This window comes from Phaenicophaeus curvirostris, chromosome 1 (assembly GCF_032191515.1).
Source record: "Phaenicophaeus curvirostris isolate KB17595 chromosome 1, BPBGC_Pcur_1.0, whole genome shotgun sequence".
Lineage (NCBI taxonomy): Eukaryota > Metazoa > Chordata > Aves > Cuculiformes > Cuculidae > Phaenicophaeus > Phaenicophaeus curvirostris.
This window is the reverse complement of record NC_091392.1, coordinates 130,549,317-130,570,704: the sequence shown is the minus strand read 5'-3', so window position 1 is coordinate 130,570,704 and position 21,388 is coordinate 130,549,317. Positions and strand designations below refer to the sequence as shown.

The following is a 21,388-nucleotide window of genomic DNA, read 5'->3' as shown; positions in this document are numbered from 1 at the left end:
GCTCCAGAGCCTCAACATCCTTCTTGTGGTGAGGGGCCCAGAACTGAACACAGGATTCGAGGAGCGGTCTCACCAGTGCCGAGTGCAGAGGGAGAATAACCTCCCTGGACCTGCTGGTCTCGCTGTTTCTGATACAAGCCAAGATGCCATTGGCCTTCTTGGCCACCTGGGCACACTGCTGGCTCATATTCAGTCGGCTGTCAACCAACACCCCCAGGTCCCTCTCCTCCAGGCAGCTTTGTAGACAGACTTCTCCTAGTCTGTAGCACTGCATAGGGTTGTTGTGCCCCAAGTGCAGGACCAAGTGCAGTGATGATACCAAGCAACCTGTTTCTCGTGTTCACACTCTGTATGATACCTGGATGTTGTATTGTATATACCTTGGCGCTGATTTTGTGTTACAGGGGCAAGGATTGTATCCTCTGTGGCCCATTGCAGACACCTGGGACATCAAGAAAATGTTAAATAGCTTCACAGGAGTTTTTGCATTCTCTCTGAGCCATCCATTCGTGCTACCTGATTCCCACAAACTGATTTCAGGCTGCCACTCAGCTCAGAATATTAGCGTCTGGCAAGAAGCTTATTTTAGTGAAGTGATAGAAAGTGGAATAGTTTTATTTAAGGTTTGGTGGTTTTATCTGCATTAATTGCCCCCCTCTCCTTTTAATATTTTGAGTACATCTTAGCTGTATGAGCTTTATGCAGAACGCAGTATAACTCAGCTGTGATATTGATCCATGGCATTGAACCTGGAATATATTAGTCAGGAAGGTAAAGGGGCTGTAACTTCTTTTTTTTTTCACTGTTATTTCAGAAAACACCTTGCACTCCTAATCACCTGATAAGGTTGTAGAGCTGTGCACTGAAATGTGGTGCCAGTACAATTAGCCAGAAAGAATTGCAAAGCAGATGACTTCATATTTTTAAAATATAAGAAGATTTTATAAGGTGCTGCATAATTTGACAAGAGAGCCACTTGGAATTCTAGGGAGGAGATTTGTGCAAATCCACAAATTACTTTCTTCCCTCATCAATTTTTGTTATTCCTTTTCAAACAGCAGTTAAATACCTAGGAAGAATTTCCTCAGGTCTTTCAAAATATCTGGTTTTCTCTCTTTGTTTATTTTCACAGTGCAAGAAATGTTACAGTTATGTAGACAGTTGGTTCTTCATGGTTTCAGCTCTTGCCTAGATTTAATTGTTAAATGTTACGGATGCAGAGAGAGTGTCTCCTGGAAAGCAGTCCTGTGCTGTTAGGACACCACAAAACAGACAAAATTCAAGCTATTAGATTGCTTTCTTTTTGTGCAGCTGTTCTGGGGATGATTACTGGCCTCTGTATTCGACAACAAGTAGCTGACAGGTTGAGTTAGCACATCCAGAAGCCTTCACCTGCTTATGCAACCAAAGAGAAGTATCTGTGAAAACAGCATATTGATTTGTAATGCTGTCTCCCATGCCATCTGCCTTTCTCAGGAACTTCCGAAATCTGCTTTTCCTAGTGTGGTCATAGTACCAAGTGACAGAGCATTGAGTTGGATCCCCCCTGCACCCCTAGTGCCTCACACACCACTTTGGCTTATATTGCAAGTTATCATTACCATGTCCCTCAAGTAATTAATCAGAAGTAATCTATAGTACTTCTATAATTGCACTTTTTTGAGTTTTTTGTAAGCTCCTCTGTAGCTGTGTTCTTTGCCCTGCAAGGAGGAAATAGCAGGTTAAGGAAACGCAGAAGTCATACTGGTAGTGCCTCTGCAATAGACAGTTCATAGGGGAGAAGTACACTGTTCTTCTGAAATATTTTGTTTTTAAATAAGATCAGATCTTAGGTCTTTCATGTGGCTACTACAGAATATGTTACCATGGTACAGTAAAGTCAGGGGTGAGTTTACTAAAACAATTTTGGGGTACAGGCTTTATCATCTAGGTGATAATCAAGCTCCAGTTAAACCTGATGACATTGTTGCATGTATATCATCCATGATATAGCACAGTCTAACCTAACAGAGTGGCAGGAAATGTTATGTTCTACAGCTCTGTATGCAGCCTGCATTTTAATTTGATGATTTCAATTTTATTTTACAATCTAATGTTGGGATTTAAGAGGATTTGGACTTTACTAGCAGCATTGTCTTTCCATGTGGCAGATTAGCAGGAGGGAAAGCAGACACACTGTTATCATGATTGACATGACTGTGTTGCTATGGAGGAACCCCTCTTTCTGACCTCACACATTCATATTTATTACCTCAGCTCCTACCAGAATAATACTGGTATTGACAAGGTGTGGATTTTCCTTTGGATGTGAATTTCAATCACAGGAACATTTTCACAAAAAAATATTTAGTTCCCCCACTGGCAAAACTGTACACTCTCACGTGCTTATTGCTTTGTCTTTCCAAAAGTATAAAATGTCTTCATATAACTTAAAGTAACTATTTGACATTAAATAAAAGTAATCAAAAAATCAGTGAAGAAAAATCAGGACAGAAATGCTGATATAGAGGACATATCCAAAGAAGTTTTGGGTTTGATAGCTATTGCATGTTATAGGTAGAAGCCTTATAGACATTATAATAGTCCTAGAATCTCTAGACTTTAAACTGCGCAATGGTACTGGGACATGGTAACTTTCCAAATTGTGGCTCTATGCTATATGAATCCAGTGAATTTGACAAATTCCCCTTATGATGGGCATACTTACAAAAGTAACAATGGTTTCAGAGGATAAAAAATGACAGCCTTTTGTGGGAAAAGCAGCCATTCTCATTATGGTTGAACCCAACATCCTTGGATTATCATCAGCTGCACACCCTGCACCTGCCTTTTTTCTTTCCTTCTTGCCCTTACTCCTACCTCTCCTTCCACCCTCCCTCCCCTCATTGCTTTTGGAGTCTTTTTCAATTAAATGTCCTGAGTTTCTTCTCATTCCTTGGAATGGTTTCCTTCCATTTTCTTAACTCTGCCCTCCTATTGCCCACACTTATCTTCCTCATTCCGCCCCCCGCCCCCAGTCTAGAAATCCAGACTGAAGATATAGTCCTGGTTTTCCAATACCCTTGTTTTTCTGTTATATTTAAAGTACTTGCTTTGCATAGCAAATATAAAAGCTGCTAAATAAATAATAAAGCCTAATGTGGGTACTTTGTTATGCAACTAGCACAGCTATTGTCAAAACCCTATTGATCATCCTGCTTAAGGATAGAATAATTTACATTTTAATGACACAAAATTAGCTGCTTTTTTGCTTCATAAGGCATTTAAAGCAAACTAGGAATATGGACATTATACCTGAACATCCACTGCCTCACTCCTTCCTCTCATGCCGTGCATGTCTCCAGTTTACACACAAGAGCACTGGATGTGAGATAAATACTAACACTACAGAAGAGCTGCTTAAACTGAAGGACAGTGCTGCCAGGAGAACAAATGACTTCGAACTTGTCATAAGTAAGCCTAAAGTGGAAGTTATAAAGTTTCCAGCCACATACGCATCAACTTCCTGGAATGATATTCAAACAGAAATAAGGGGTGAGGGGAATGGAACTAGATATGATTAAATGAACCTTGATGGACTTTGAAAGGCACTAGGTGATGTGACTATGTGTGACAGCAGATAACCAGATCTAATGGCCCAAGATGCCATTTCTGTAGCCCTATATCCCTGTGTCTTGAATAAAAAAGAAGATTTTGTTCTAGGTAAAAAAGTGGGAAACGCTGGTACAGATGAATTTGTACACATCAAGTTGTTCTTGGCTGACAGGAGCAAAAAATATTGACAGGTGATTACTTCTTGATGTCTGTGGCAATGGGATAGTGGCATAGCCAAGACATGTCTGTGTACCTGCTTTCCTTACGGGTAATGGCAATGACTAGCCTTGCTTGGTAGTGACCAATCACTCCATTTACCCATTGAACTTACACTGGAGCAGTTAAAGGTTAGGTGTAAGATGATGTAGATCTGGGAGCCCTTTCTGAAGGGTACAAAAAAAGCATCTTTTCCTGAAACACGCTCCCAGGGATTAAGGTCTTTTGCCAATTGCATTGCAATATATGGCTTAGAACAGAGATGTCATCCTGCCAGGAGGAAAGCAACACCATACTAAACACAAACTGCAGGAAAATTGAGATAGAAAATGACAGAGGTGAAAAGGGAGATAAAATTCCTTCATGGAAAGGAAACAGGTGGTTACAGAATCTAACTGTTATATGAAATTATACTTGAGTTTAATGTCATAGATTTGCTTGAGCAATAATTGGAAAATCATTTTCTGGCAGCTCATATGCTGGCATTGTGTATCTACAGACAATGATTGCATTACAATGAGAAGTGGGATGCCTGTAATGAGAAATCCACCACCCCACCTCATGCCAGCTCCTGTGTCGTTAAGCAGTACATGAAGCAAAACAAAGTACTGGAGGGAGCAAGAACATGTTCATAAGTAGTAGTACGTGAAACTCCAGCCTACACCTCTCGTTTTGTCATAGCAGAGAAGGCTCTAAGCTGATTTTAGCCCATTCCTGTCTGACAGAAATGAAGCTGCAGAACATGACAAATATTAGAGAGGAATTCCAGGGACCCTCAAAAAGGAGGGAAAAAGCAGACAGTTTGACTATTCTGTTTAGCAGGACAAAGCCTGCAGACTGTGAAAATTACCAGAATTGACATTCAAAATGATGACTTAGGTCCCTGAAAAAATAATGAGGTGGACTACAAAATGAAAAGCCCTTTAAAAGAAAAATGTCACAAGGATTTTTTTTCCTTTTTGCCTTCTGATCTATGAACAGTGTGTGCACCCTTCTTTCAGCACAGATCACCCAAAAGAGGGGGCTGAGAGGAGTATGAGGAGATTTTAGATTCCCCTCCCAGTTTCAGTGCCACCAGCCTGAATGGCATTTGATCCTGTGTCATGCAATGCCGTCATGCCTCCTGTCCAACTCTATCTCCCCTGCCAGTTTAATGGGAAGCTTCGTCTGCTTATGCTTGGGAAATATTTTAATGTGATTTCAACAGCTATGAGGATCAGGAATTTTATCTTCTAAAGAAAAATGTACCACTAAAAATTTGTTTACCTTTATTGTCATCTTGGAGCTTTAAGAAATATAGCAGAAGTCTTGCAATTTATGATAGCATCTTAAGAATTGGCAATACTAAAAAAACCAATAAATACCACTTGTCTTGTCTCACTAAACCCCAAACTGTGGGCTTTGCATAGGTGTAAGACTTTTCATAAAAAATGACACATAGCCAGTGTTACCAGTGACCATGCATGTGCTACTTGTGTTCTGGTATTTGCAGCATAAAACCCTAGATTATAAAGTCTCCTATCCAAACAGCTGAGCTGCAGATGGGTCTAGCTTGAAAGAATGATGGGATAAGAATAGAAACAAAATGTTATTTCTGATACCATGCCCACTCATGGTGAGACATTGGTTGCTATTCATGCTCATAAGATAATAGTGCCTTTTTTTGAGACGGAAGGGACTTGTACCCTTATCTCCAGGACTATTTAGATTTCCAACACTACTGCTATACTTAATAAGACTGACCCTAGATATTTGTCATTAGAAAAAGCTGTGTGTGGAGGCTGTTGTTCTGTACCCCCCTCACAAACAACCTCACTTGTGAGTAAATTAATGAAAATTATATTTGCCTGATGTTCAAACACCTTGTGCTGTGATCCACAGTGATCTGTGGAATCAGTGTCCTCCTCTGGAATGAGAGTTATTGCTGAGATAAAGGCAAGTTTTAGGTGAGTCACAACACACCAGGCTAAGGCATGTTAGCTGCTTTAAAGAGGTGGTTTGGACTACAGTTTAATGGTTGCTGCAGATTAGGCAATACGTCAAATCCCAGTTAAAATCAGATAGTCTCTTAAACTTATGAAAATATTTCTTGGACTGGAGATCATCTGGGGAATAATCTCTTCACAAACATGTTACTCCTGTTGAATTTTTTAATATTAAAGGACCTTACCCTCCACTGATGGTGCTTCTTTGAAGATTAGGTGCCAAATAGTGGACAGGTCTCAGAGTTTAATAACCCAAAGAGACATTGGGATGGGATTTGACAGGAACCGGGCAACAGGAAGGGGAAAGGAAAAGGGTATGAGGACAAATTAGTATGCAAAGGGAAGAGGCTGGGCTCTGAGGTCATGTAGGTGTCTCTGGGAGAAATGTAGGGTAGATGGGCAGACATAGGAGAGGGGAAGAAAACAGAATGATAGAATGGCTTGGTTGGAAAAGACCTTTGATATCATTGAGTCCAACCATACCTGTCCCCTAATAAACCACATCCCTGAGCACTTCATCTACCTGTCCTTTAAATACCTCCAGGGATGGTGACTCCACCAGCTTGGGCAGAGAAAGGACAGGAAAAGAGTAGGAACGGGTGAAGGTGAATGAGCAACACAGTATCTCAGCCCCACAACTGAATTCAGGACTTGATTGTAGTGCAAATAAATACCTCTGAGCTACCTCAGCTTCAAGTATATGTCACCACGCTTCTCTGGCTTTTCCTTGGAGGTTAGAGCAGGTACTTTAAGGGCAGTGGTAGTGCCTGTGCTGAGCTCTGCTTCTGCCCTGTCTGAGGGCACATCTTTTTCACCAGCATGAGGTTTTCTGATTAATAACACATTATCAGGCTATTTACTTTTTCCCACAGGATGCCTTATTCTGGTTTCTGTGATAAAGGAGACTGCAGCCTCCAGCTTGCAGGAATTTTGCCTTCCTGCCTGCAGAAGTGGGAAATAAACACCTTTGAATGATACCGTAAGGGAGTTTCTGGGGTGAACAGAGTTGAAAGATGTTGAGCTGGGGTGGGAAGAGAGTCAGGCCCACAGCCTGAATCTGAGTGATTTCTCAAGACATTATGGTGAAACCAGGGAAGAGAGGAGGCTGAATGAAATGCAGAGAGAAGAAATGTTGGCAGTGCCTGCTGCACTTTGAAGGCATTCGGAGTATGAGCATATGCTGCTCAGAAAGACTTACCAAGCGTGTGAGGAAATCCTCAGGAAGCGAATACTTAAAGGGAGCCTACAGGAAGACTGGGGAGGTGCTCTTTGTCAGGGAGTACAGTGAGAAGATAAGAGGGAACGGTTTTAAGCTCAAAGAGAGGGGATTTAGGTAAGATATTAGGAAGAATTTTTTTACTGTGAGGCTGGTGAAGCACTGAAACAGGTTGCCCAAAGAAATTGTGGATACCCCATACCTAGAGGTGTTCAACATCAGGTTGGAAGAGGCTATGAGCAAGCTAATCTAGTGGAAGGTGTCCCTGCCCATGGCAGGGGGTTTGGAACTAGATGATCTTTAAAGTCCTTTCTGACCCGAACCATTCTGTGATTCTGAGAAAGAAGGTCTAATGTTTAAGATGGGCAGCTGCCCTGGAGTGCTTCAGTTACAGCCCTGCCTCTGTCACAGCATTACTCAGTGTTATTATTGATTTCTTTCTTTTTTTTTTTTTTTTGACTCAGTACCAGCTACTTGTTCATTCTTTGTTGTCTGGCTCTGATTCTGCATTTTGTTCTGTTCATACTCTGTTTGCATTTTTCCAGGGCTCACTTCTTCATTGCTTGGAGGATGGGTGTGGGAGTGGGGAGGGAAAGATGAGAGTAGCTTTGCCTCTCCTCCGGGGTGGCTTGTGGTGGTGTGCTCTCCTCCCTGGTGTTGTGCCTGAAGTGCTGGGGCAGTGGAGACTTGACTCTTTCCTGCTTCCTCACGAACCTTGTCTTCTCAGCTGGGAAACAGAACATGCCCAAACTGAGAGCTATCCCTTGAGTGAGCTGTGTGATGTGAGCCTGCTTAACAGGGGGTAAAGTATGCTTAGGTAGCTGAAGACAAACTCAAGTCTGTGATCAACTTCTTCTCCTTTCAGCTTTACAGATTGTTCATAAAACTGTTCCCACCAGTGTTTATGGTGTTAAGTCACTGTATCTGTTGTTTATGCATCTCAAATGCCTTGGTGGTTGGGCGCCTGAAGAATAATTGTTCCATGGCAGTTTCTTCTGTTTTATTAATAATTTAAGTATTCATCAATGTAATTGCCAGTTTGCACTAAATGCCCAAGAGCCCTTCTTGAATTTGCCAAGTGCAAGACATTAATTTTTCTGAAATATTTTCTGTCAGTGACATTGTTACTATAGGCAAAGTGGATAGCTACATCTGCCTAACACCTTCCATTTCTGATTCTATTTCCTTGTTAATGTAAATGTACAATTAGTTACATGGCTCCTGGCTTTGGAAACATTTGCAGGATCATATTTTTCTGAAAAAGAGTCAACTGCTATAAATTTACCCACCACCCACTGAGTGGGTGAACATTTAGCATGTAGTAATCTTGTTGAAAGTCAATGTATCTGTGGATGACAGCAAGCAATAAGCATTGGGTTCAACACTTGTGTTACTCCTAGTAAAACAGATTTCAGAGGCAAAGCTCTTCACTGTGGATGGCTAGTCTGCTGATATGAACAAGCACAAGTAGGTCATGATCTCTTAAGCTAGCCTCATCAATACAGTAAACAGAAATTATTTTCCATTTGTCAGGGGGAGCAAGGTATAATTTACTCTTCCTGAAAGACACTGTTGGTTAAGAAGAGGCAGAAGCGATGTCAGCCCTTGTGTTAACCTACATAATGAGCATTTTCTCAGCTCAACTCCAGGAAAAAAAAATTGATATACCTACCTAGTATCACTAGAGATGGATTAGTTTTTCCGTGTGAGACCTGAAAGCAACAACTTGATGTATTCTTTTTCTCATGAGTTTGTTTCTTTTTCTCTTGAATTTGTTATTAGACCAATAAAAGAGAACTCCTTGTCCATGTATGTAGTCAAACTCCCAGATCCTTTGAGGGTTTTGGGGAACAGAAGGGGATGAAAGGGAAAGGAAACAAAGTCAGTGTGTGATCCAAACCAGACAGTCAGCAGAATCTGAGGGATGACAGGCCATACTTACTCCAAAACATGCAAACAAATAACATGTTTAGAAAGGCTACATTTGCGTAAAAGCATGTTTGAAATGAACTTAAAACATCTAATAGGTATTTAGAAGATGACTGAAAAAAAGGAAGAGAGTTTGATATATCAGCATTTTAGAAAAAATGCAAAAGCAGTCTTTTGTTAATACTGGAGATTAGCAATTTTATTGGCTCAATCTGTAATCCAGGGAACTAACTAGTCAAAATGAGAAAAGTTAGCATTTGCAGGTCACTTAAAATATTTAAATCAGTAAAGGGCAGGTTTTCAATGACATTTACGTGTCTACTAGATATAGTTTTTTCTCCATATCATATTTATTTTTTTTTTAATGCTTGTGCTATTTGCTATTTCCCAAAGGTTAAATGGGAGTTTATTTCTGTGGCGGTGTTGAGAGGATTACTGGGGCCTTTTCTTCCTCTCAATGCAGTTCACTGCTACAGGCAACCCATCTCTAATTTCCTGATATTATTGTCTTGTACACTGAAGACTGTGTAAAAGGAAAATAATATGACTTTCTCCGTGTAGTCCTCAAATCAGTAAAAGCAGAGATGTTGAATGTGAATTTTTTCTTTTATCAAACTGGGACCATTTTGATCTGTTACCTAAGTATCATATTCTTGTCATAGTGATTTGATAGCAGGACAGTGAGACTAGAAGGCCCAGTCAGGCCGTTCTCAAAAGTTCACATGATGAAGACATAGACTGAAAGAGCTTGAATCAGCCCTATTTGGTGAGAAGCACAGTATATCTGTGGGAGACAGGCCTTAATGAAGTATTTCTCCATGCAGATTGCATTTGTCTGTGAGACAACGTACTTTCCAGGTTAGGAGCTGGCCATTGGGTTCCCTGGAATAGTTAAAAAAATATTGTCATTATATTGTGTTAATGTTTCAGTGTACCTTCAAACCAGACAGTCTAGTTCTTGTCATTGGTGGTAAATAGGCACTGAAGTTTTTGTTTATTTGTTTTCTTTGTGTTAAACTGGGTTTTGTGCTGAAGTTAATCTGAAATAAAAATGTACTCTTTTTGTATGACTTAATCCAAAATCTCAACAATTCTTCTGTTTCTCAAAGTAGCTGGTTTGTAGTTGTATCATCCTAGTATCTTCTTCTCCCCACACAAACAAGAAAAGAAATAAAGCAGAAAAGAAGTCACGAAGCAAATTTCAAAGAAATGTAAAAAAGTAAACAACCAAAAAAAAAAAGAAAGAAACATTAAGAATGTTCCCATTCAAGTAAAATTATGCTTTATCTGGGACAATAAAAACTGAAAAATTAAAAGAGAAATTCAGTTTATATGATGTTGTTCCTTTAGGCTTACTTTCTTCTATCTGCACTCTATCTTTTAATGCTATGCGATTCTAGCTTTTGCTGTATGGTGTTTTTTTTCTTTTTTTAGAGGCTAAGTAGTAAGAATGAAGGTTTGGAAATGGGCCTCATATACAACAAAAGCACTCTCTTTTGAAAAAGAGATTTGTTGTTGTTTCCTTCCTTTGATTTTCCAAAACAAAGATTAAAAACATATGTCCTGTGATCATTTCAGCTTTTGAATTATTTGGGTTCAACATTATACAAAAAGAATTCAATTGTGCATTACTGGAGAGCGGGTTTTGCTCTCTGGATGTTGTCTTCTCTGTCCCTGTTCTGCTCAGCCAATGCAGCCAGTGAGTACGTAGTTTGCTTACATGCTCTGCCTTCACAGCTCAAATGTTCTTTAAAGCTCAAAGGGAAGAATGAGTCCAGTCTCAGAGGTGTTAAGATTTGATCTTGATCCTTAAACTCTAAATATGGGGCTTTGGATAAAACCTGTAGATTTCTAACAATAACTGTTTTTTTTCCCCCCTCCAATTTTAGGCTTACTTTAACCTTGTCCTGTCCCATGGATTTGAAGAATTTTCCTATGGATGTACAGACATGTACAATGCAGCTAGAAAGCTGTGAGTGTCCAATTGCTTTATCTAGGAAAAAGCAAGATTTTTCCATAAACTTCAGTGCTTATATAGTATCTATACTGTCTTATTTGTGCGGTGATACATAATATACCTGTTGCATAAGGGGAAATCATGGAGGAACTGTGCTTTAAACATCTGTCACCATACTGTGCAGGTCCCCTTTTTTTCTACTGCTTCTGCTCTTTTCCCTTTTCCCCTCCCACGGTGCATCATATCACTCATCAGGGCTCCATCACTTCCAGGGATAACCACAGTGATGCTATGCAGGAGAAATTAAATCTAAAGAAAGTAAGAGTAATTAGTACACAGACAGGGATTAGGTATGTCTGATCAAGGCATGCTATGCTCTTTTGAAGAAATGGAAGTAACATACTTGAGGAAGCAGACATCCTATAGGCGTACTTATGCTAGTAAACCAAACACAGCCAAGGCATGAACTTGGGTATTGCCACTCACTTATTTGTACCATGTAGCCATCAGTACACATCAGTAGCACCACCTGTAACATGCAACAAAATCAGACCAGACTAGGAGTGGTTTGGATAATGGCACGTGCCAGCAGTCATTTCCAATACTCAGTAAGTACCAGACCACCTTGGGTTTTTTATGGGGAGGGGAGAATGGGTATGAGCTATATGAGTATGAGCTGCTGGCTACTACCTGCCTTTGTGCCTGGAGAATGGCCACAGCTTGTTTAATTTACCGATAAATACGTATCCATTGCAGAAAGGAAGATACTTCAGTGCGCTGAACTATCTCTCTTACCCCTCCACACCTCTCAGTGTTAGGTTCAAAGGTTAAAAAAGCTGCCTTTTTCTTTTCTGCAAAGGTCCAGCACTGTGCAGTCTAGAAATCCTTGTTTTGTTAGTGCCCACCAACTCCCATCATCAAAAAATAATGAAAATAAAGCAGAATGCAGGCTGATATGTAGGCACAGAAGAATGTCATTTCAATTGTAAACGGAATCTTTGATGGACTGGAAACATTATTTTTAGTGGCAAACTGGGACGGTATTTGAGTATACAATGATGTTGCTTGTTGTTCTTAATAGGAAATAACAGGGAAATAATATTAATTGGTAGCTAATAGCAATAGTGCTCTTGTTAGACACTTAAAAAATGTAACTGAGGTAACATGTATTGCAGTAAAAGACGTGCTTCTTAGACATAATGATATTTGCTTTTTATTTTCCAGTCAGCTACCATCTAACAAACTCTGATTTCTTTATTGTAGTTGGCTACACTATGAATGATCTGATATTTGAGTGGTTAAGTGATGGACCTGTGCAAGTTGCAGAGGGTTTAACCTTGCCGCAATTTATTTTGAAAGAAGATAAAGAACTTGGTTATTGCACAAAACATTACAACACTGGTGAGCATTATTCTATTTTTTTTTTATTAATTGCTGTGATGGTATCGACTGTCAATTTGTAACGGGAAAAGAAAGGTAAAAGAAAAAAAGTTTTGAAATTAGAATACCCAACATATTTTTTAGATCTGAAAAAGTGAATTTTTCTGCCTTTTTTTGTTCTCTGAATGATTTTGTTTCCAGATTTCCTTTAATTTCATTAGATACTCTAATATACATATTCTAATATTCTTAAAATCATTAAGGAATTTGCAATCTTAAAAAATCTATTAAAAAATTCTAGTTGTTTTGATTTTGTCAAAATGAAACTTTTTTTACAAGCTTAATCTTTTATTAATTATTGATTCATCACTTTTAAGTACTGATTTTTCTGAACTAGATTTATTTCTCCAGCATATCAAAGTGACAAAGAGGAAAATTAATTGATTTTCACCAGCTTTTATACATGGTCTAATTCATAAGATGTAGGATCTGAAAGGACAATGCTGTAATTGCTAATATTAATAGTGTACAGAGATGAAATATTGGGAAATAAAATATTTACTACTGTAATGTTTTTTCTTGCATTTACTTTTTCAAAGTTTCAAATGCTGTGTTTTCTATCTTTAGCTTTACAGAGCAGAGAGAACTCTGTTAAAATTTGGATTTAGCTGCTTGGAGTTTATTTAATAGGAACAGCATTTAGAGAACAGTTTGCTCGTTGCTTGCTGGTATTAGATATAATCCCTCTCATCCAAAATAGATTTTCCATCATTTCAGCATGAGCCAATCTTCTTTCATCAACTACATTTGTTTCAGTGTATGAAATAACACAACGTGAGAGCTTCTGCCTCTGCCAATAATGTCACATACATCTCTCATGAAAAAACATTTCAAAAAATGCTTTACTCTTATGAATTTTTACAAATACATCTTCTCATTTTACGGCTTAAAGTGCCAAAAAAAGGAAAATTTCATGATTTCGCAGTCCAAAACCCATGGAATGGGGAACTGCTGTTACTTTTCATCTCTTCTCATGCTTAAGGGGAATAATTGGGAGTAAATCCCAATAGACAGAACTTACCTATTTGTAATTTGGTTGATGGGAAGTTTAGTCATATCCCAGCACATGGCTCAAACTCTATATAAGTGAGTTCATCTACTTTTCTAATTTCTAATAATGATTTTACATGGTCTATCATTGAAAGTAAGAAAGGAGGGAGAGCATGTGCCGTAATTTCCTTGTATACCCAGGAAGATTCCACACAAGGGATAAGAATACTAATTAGTAACTCCTGTAACATGTAGTTAAAAAAAAAAAAAATCTAATAACCAAAAGTTAAAAGCCCGTAGCTTGGAAAGGAGAGCTAAAAAGCAGTATTCAAGCAAAAGAAATCTTTGCTTTGTTTGTGTCTTCTCTGTAGTATGTTCCTTCAGGTTTGGTGTGAAATTCAAGTGTGGATACAAGCCGTATTATTCAGCCTTCTTCTCCCACCCACACTACAAGGCTCTCTCTCTGTATTGTGCTGCAGGAAAAAGGTTGAGCTACTCTTACGGCATTGCTGCCGCATGAGGCCACCCAACACCTTTCGAGTCCCTTCTGCATGGGCAGACTGGTCAGAATCAGTCACTATCCAGGTCTCATAGTCTGTCTTTAGGGTGACAGGTCAGGTCACTCATTTTAGAGCTTCTGTCTTGTCAAAAGAAATTATTCAGCTCCTCTCCTCTCCGCTTTTTGCCAAACAGCCTCTGCACTGTCCTTTGCGCCAACTTTCGCACTCTGACATTCAGCTTTCTAAACTAGCAGATAAACATGTAAACATCATAAGAAAGAGCAGAAAACTCTAATTTGTCCTGAAAGGATGAATGAGAAACAACACACCTTTATGCATTTGACCAGTCAACACAAAATGTGTGCTTTTAAAGCCATTAGCATGACACTTCGGGAATGACAAACTTTCTTGTACCAAGGTTAGTCTGCCTCAAGAGCATTCACAGTACTTAAACTAGAGTCAAGATACACAGTTGCTTGGAGAGCAACACAGAGTGGTTAGATTAGTAATTGATGAGCTGTTGCAACTCAAGACTTGGCATCCCCTACTGTGTGACTATCTTCCACTGTCAGGCAATCATTTGCTGTTTGAAGCCATTTGCTGTTTGAAGAATCACTCACCTTCCACAAGAGATGGTTGTGGGTTTCCTGGAGTTAGACTTTTGTCAATATTAAGAGTAAGCTTCAAGGTTATTCTGCTGTGAGAAACAACCCACAGACACAGGCAACTGACATGACCAGAATCAGAAAAGGTGTGATCTACAATAGGACTATAAGACGAATTGTTCACAATTTGTCTGCTCAAGTACATGTTTGCTTAATCTCATGTAATTAAAATAGCAAAACACTACCCCCTTTTAAAACTAAAAATTATGTTTGACTAAAGTAATAACTTATTAAATTTTAGGAAAAAAGCATTAAATTATATTTTCTGGAGGTGAAACAACTGTGCTAATATTCATTTTCTCAGTGAATGTGAAGAACTGGGCACAGTCTGCATTAGGAGTCCCATGCATTATCCACATGTTAGCATGCAACAAATAGCCAACTTGCATTTGTGCAGCAGGAACTGCTTAGAGTGTTAGATTAGGAAACAGGCCTTGCATCTAATTATGTTCAGTAAACGAGATAAAAATGTGCAAAAAGTATTTATGAAAGTAATTTCATGTTCTAGGAAAGTTTACATGCATTGAAGTCAAATTTCATTTGGAGCGTCAGATGGGATACTATTTAATCCAGATGTACATTCCTAGCCTGCTGATTGTCATTTTGTCCTGGGTTTCTTTCTGGATCAACATGGATGCTGCTCCAGCTAGAGTTGCACTGGGCATCACTACGGTTTTGACAATGACCACGCAAAGTTCAGGATCGAGAGCTTCCCTCCCAAAAGTAAGGAAATAATTTTATACTGCCGATTTGTTATTAATATGAAATGTTTGTACTACTTTTTGAAATGTTTTGAAAGATCTGTGTAAATACGCATCTGATAAGAATACTTGATAAAGTGATAGCGGGATGGTGTTAAAGTTGCAATATTCTTGCATTTGGATTAAAGCAGGTTTCTGTTGGTTTGCAGGATGACTCAATGGCTCAAAGGTATGGATTTTTAATGAGTTTCAGCTAGTATTAATACTTAGTGTCCAGCTTTTAAAAGCCAGATTTTCTGAAATATTTAGGTACCTGACTGGAAAGCACTCCCATGAAAATTTGACATTCTGTCTGAACGGAGACTTTATGAACTCTGTCTGATTTTTTCTGGACTGTTAGACTCTCAAATATCTTGATGTTGCTAAATATGGCAGTTAATCTGATGGATATATAAATATATATAAATGTGTATTTATACATAAACCAGACATATATATAACAAGTATACACCTAGAATGTTTCTCTGGAGAATCTTTTCAGTGAGAAACTGCTAATATCTTTACTTCATGGCAGAATTTGTGCATGTTCTCATTCAAGTGTCACCTGCAGTATTCCATCCTGTCTATGCACAAAAATATCCTGTCACTTAAATTTTGTGGTCTTAATCCAGAACAGGTGCTGCAGATGGGATTACAGATTACAGACTGATTTCTTTGTTTAGCCTGGTTGACAGCTCTTTTCATCATGGGCACAGCCTGAATGCTTCTGCTGGTAGCATTCCCAGCAGTTCCATGTGTGTGCTCAGGTTTTGTACAGTTTTCTGGAAGAGAGCTCAGAGGTAGATCAGTTTACAGTGCTCTCAAGGAGCCACGAAGTATCTTCCCAGAAGAGTCTTCTGTACAGTAGTCCAGCATCACAGGGATTGGGATCATAAAACAACTCTAGTAGTAATGAAAGCACAAATTTTGACTGTTTATACAGATCACAATCCATTCCAAGAAGCATATTGTATTTTGTTCTGCTTTACCCTCAGTATCATATTTAGTCTCAATTAAAATACTGTAGTTTGTTTAAATGGAGTATATATAGGACAACTTCAAAAACTGCACAGATTGTGTTACTCTTCTGTTGGTATTGAGAAAGTATCACTCAAAGCCTGGTGACTACAACAGTTGGTTCAACTTTACTTGTTCACTAGGAGATATGTATAATTTTCTTAAACATTTATTCAGACAATTCAGTCAGTATTACCAAGTGAAGACTCTGGGGAAAAAAAAAAAACAAACAACAAGGAGATAATCCTGCTATGGAGCATACAGGCTGTGTGTATGGCAAATTTAGAATCATCTAAGACTGTGTCTAAATAGTACAAAATGATTCCATGCTGATATATTCCAAGTTTCTTCCAAATTAACTGACTTGAGAACTAGACGTGGTATGATCACTGTAATTGAGATTTTCACCCCCATTTCCAACTGGGCAAATATACCCTGTGATGAAGCTCTGCAGTGTTAGTATGTCCAAAATGCTAATGCTTTAGAAAGAATTTTCATCATATGGTTTTGATTCAGCTGAAATGTTTCTCCCTTTTGTATTCTGCCTCGTTTAAGTAGAAAAGTATTTTTTGGTCTTCTGCTGAGTGGAAGGAATGGGAACATTCAGAATATGTTTACTGTGGCTATTTGATTATTGGGCAGGTTCTTCTTCAGTCTTGGGATTAGATGCATTTATCTCAGCAGCTGTCAGAGAATGGTGATGATCTGGCCCTGTTGCATTCTCTCCTGACGTTTTCTGCTGTGTTTCTTTGTCAGGGATAGGTGCTAAGGAACCAGAGAGCCCACCACACCTACCTCAGTCAGGCTACACCCTGACTTTTTTGAATTCCATTGTATAATTGAGATGCACTGTATTTTACAGCTTTGATCCGTGTATAAGTGAGTTAATCCATGTGGGAGCTTTTGAAGATGTACCAGTGGACTTAAAAATGGATTTCTAAGTAAATGTTAGCATACCTGCCCACTGATCTCCACCTCATGTGACTCAAGTGCCTGGAGAAACATGGGACGGACCAAAACCCAAGTGCTTCAAAACAAGCTTTGTGTGTGCATGGAGCAGTATAGACATACAGATCCATACAGACTTTGTATTACCAGTATCTGGTTCATTACACAAAGAAGCAGGCTTTTATGGCTGTTGCGGGAACCTAGCTATTTTAAAACCTCATCTGTAACTTCATACCAAAATTCTGTTTCTTAATAAAATCTGTCTAGCTGAAACACATTTAGAAATAAAAATATGAAAAGAATTGGATCCAATGAGTGTTAAATCTGAAGTCCCAACATGGCTCTTTAAAAGGAATGTTTTTCTGAGTCCTGTCTACATATTGCCAAGATGCAAAACATTAGGCTGCCAATAAACCATCCATTAAAAAATTGTTCCAAGCAGAGTAAGACATGACAGTTATTTTTGCAAGAATAGTGAAAACTAGATGCAACTTTGCTTTTTGAAGGCAGCCTAGACATGAACAAAAGACTTGTATTTTTCCACATCTTTCTTTGTGTCCTGTTTTTATTAATACATATTTACCTTTACCTTAACTTTACCTTTAATTTATCCAGTACCTCATGCCAAGAGTTTCTTCTTATTCTTCTCCAACAGAAAACAACAAAGCATCAAGAGTGACAAACTTTAAAGGGAAGAATTCCTTTACCTAAAAAAAAGACAAAGAATTGTACAGAGAAGATTCCTGCTTAGGGTGTTTTTTTCTTTGTTTCCAAGTTACTATCTAAATGAAAAGAGAAGTACTGTTTAGAAGTGATTACCTATATATTGTTCTCAGTTCTGGTATAAGATTACGTGACAGACCTCTGTTTGCTTAAAACTGCTGTTTTCCATGTTAATAACAAATATTCATTTAGGTACACAGATGTCATAATGGTAGGTCATGGCAAAACAGACATTAGCCAGTCAGTTGCTGAGAATTAAACATAAACTTGAGACTGTTGAACATAAAATAAAGGAAGAAAGGAGACAAGAGGAAACAAAAGAATGAAGTTAATTCCACTGATGCTTATACTTGCTGCACATAAGAGAAATGTCTAGAAAACTTCTTCCAAAAGAAATGTAATTATATTTTTGCCACTTTTTCTAGCATTCCTGTAGAATTATTATCTTCATAGTATTTTGCAATTCTGCCTAGGAATATAGGGTCAAATTCCAATATTAGCAGTATACTAGTAAATAAATATTGGATTTTTTCCTTAGTCTTCTACAAATTTGATTTCTTTGTTACAAAAGGTAAAAGTAAACAATGAAAGAATTTGTGTCCCAATAAAGCAATTTTTCTTGGAAGGGAGACCTGCAGTGCCTATTTCAGAAAGCAGAAAGGTTCTCTTCCTCTGCAGTTTTAGCAAGAGCTGAGCAACTCTACATCTTGCTTTCTTTATGGACACGAAAAAATGATTTTCTGTGCAGGGAGTAACTGCAGAGAAATATTCACCATGGTTTCAACCTCTTTTATAGCAATTAAGTTATTTTTGTATTTTTTTACCAAAGACTAGTGAGTAGTCTTGTGACTAGCATTATCCTTCCTAGATGTGTTAGGGGATGGTAAGTTTTTTTCCTGTTTTTTTTTGTTCATCCAGAAAGCTGCGACTGAATACCCTCTCTCTGGTTTGGCTAATCCAAAATAACAGGTGATCCAAAATAACAGGTTTCCTATGATCAGCTCCCTTTCCCATACATTCACATGTATAAGTCTTACTCACATCTGGATTTCTGGATATATCTGGATATATCTGGATTTCTCTGGATCTGTCATTCTTTTCCACTTAGAAACTTCGGCTAGATAAATGTTTGTGCACCCGACTACATCAGTAGCTCTTGCTGATCAGTTAGCTGAGCAGAACTTATGGTTGCAAACTGGGTCATTACTGTGACCACACATTGACAATTAAATTCTCCGGAAACCCTGGGTTTTCTGTGTTCTGCACATGAGCCTGGGACCTCCCTTGCAACTAGAGCTTGCTGGACTTCATCTTTGCAGAGAAACTATGGCACACAAATCAGGAATTTGATGTAACCTGTTATACATCCATGCAATACCCAGCACATGCTTACATCCAACACCTTCTGGAAGTATCAGACCCCCGGCACAAAAATGACAGTATGTATTCATCAAAATATGGACTAAAGAATATCTGGGCATTGAAAGGGACACAGACACATGAATATGACTTTAAATATTTTATGGTCCCAGCTGTGTATAAGCTGGGAGAGTAAAGGGAAGGATACCAAGGTATGGTACTGCAGAATTGTTGAGAAGTGTTAGAAAACAGTTCTTTCAGTCAGAGCATTGAATGACCATTCTCTTCCTATTCTATTTATTTTTAATCAGGTTTTTTTTTTAATAGGAATAGTTGGACTTGATGATCTGGTGGGTCTCTTCCAACCTGGTTATTCTATGATTCTATGATTCTCTTTTGTTAAATCAACAGAATCAAAAGTTTTAAAGTTTTCAAAAAGCCATTTGAAAGAGTAATGAGTTCTCTGCTGTGCTGGTAATTGGGTATTTTTCAGATTGCTTTCTTCTTAAAACACTTACATAAACCAAAACTTAGCAATAACAATCCAAGAAAAGGGATTACTTTTAAGGCAATAAAGCAAAACATTTGAGGATGCTTTAAGTCAAGTAAGTGATAGCAACTGTATTTTACACAGTTGCATAGCATTCATGTTGTGTTACTTTAATGCACAGTGCGTAATGAGTGTATGTTCGTTCCTCAGGGAGCAATTTGTGCAGAAAAAAGTCTCATTCATAGCTCATTGAAACCTCTGGGAGTCCTTCCATTCACTTCATTTTGCTTTGGATCACTAAATGCATTACCAAATGCAATGAAAGCATTGTATTCTATTAGGTACAGTGAAATGCCAAATCAAAGTCAATGAAGTCTACCCCTTTTGGCAATAAATTACTACTTTTATATGTTGTCCATTATCCCCAGCATATCTGGAAACATTTCAAGATTCTTGGGCTTCTGGCAGACCAGCATCAGAAAGCAACCTCTCCTTTCTTAAATGTCAAAAGTTATCAAGTAAAGAAGCTCCAAGAATCTAGCACATTTTTTTTTAATTAAGGTTAAAATGATGGTGTAATAAAATTTTAAAAAAAACCCAAACAAACAAAAAGAAGAAATGAGGAGAAATAACAATGAAGAAAAAGGAATAGATGCTGTTCTCAGAAATTATGTTACTCTATGTTAATTTGTTTTTATAGGAAGTAGAACACCTAAGGTGATGGCTTACTCTTTAATGTAACAACTCAGAAAGGATATGTTTTGGTGCATTATTATGGTGAAAAACCAAAAATTAAGTAATTTGATATGGAAGGAATTTATTTTTTTTTTTACAAATTACTTTTAATCTACTCCTGGGATATGAAGAGGAAATGCAGGAGTAATTCAGCAATCATGAGATATTTTGATTGGCACTTGACTTATATGAGAGTCTGAGCATGCTACTTAAATGATAAAGCCTACCTTATTTTTATTGCATTTAAAAGAAATCCTGTTGGAGATCTGATGGCCCTAAAACATTACCTTGATATTTAATATGCCTGTCCTATGTCACATATTTCTGTATTTTGATAGGGGAACTTCAAACAATTTCCACTTTAAAAAAAACCCAAACCAGCCTGTTCAGGGGTTTTGAGTGGGTTTAAAGAGAATCATCCTAGTGGTTGTCAGTTTTCTTGACTGTAATAGAAGTGGAGATGCTGTCTGAATTCTTGGCCAGTAAATCTACACTATTGGGTAACCATGAGGATCTATTCTGCAGTCATGTGTCTACATGGAAGTGTTTTAGTACTCATTTGTTTTGTTCACTTCCAATGTTCTACAACTTTCCCTCTCCGTCATAGTTTTAACATATAACATTTATTCCCTCTTTTTACTTATAGTAAGAGAAACATGAAACTTGTTTAGCTCTTCTTTTTTGAGCTTGGAAAAGCTAGATGCAACTAAATCTTTTATTTAGAGAATGTTTTCAATATCCACTGTTGTATTCCATACAGTATTTAAATCTGGATACAGAAATCTATTCTACACTACATAAGAAAGGAAATCACATACACTGAATCTATTTTTCAACAAAAAAAGTTCTAAAAGGGTCATAAGTAAGTGAGCATATGTTTATGT

General features: G+C 38.1%; 1 protein-coding gene across 9 annotated transcripts in view; it reads left to right on the top strand.

Annotated features, from left to right (window-relative positions):
• GLRA2 (glycine receptor alpha 2) overlaps nt 1-21,388 on the top strand; it is a 131,752-nt gene that overhangs the window by 34,338 nt on the left and 76,026 nt on the right. For 8 of the 9 annotated variants that reach the window (XM_069874818.1, XM_069874810.1, XM_069874781.1 and 5 more), the window contains 3 exons: nt 10,830-10,912; nt 12,161-12,298; nt 15,001-15,215. In XM_069874818.1, coding sequence (XP_069730919.1) covers nt 10,830-10,912; nt 12,161-12,298; nt 15,001-15,215 — 436 coding nt within the window. The remainder of the gene's footprint in view (nt 1-10,829; nt 10,913-12,160; nt 12,299-15,000; nt 15,216-21,388) is intronic. The other variant, XM_069874791.1, reaches the window with a different exon arrangement.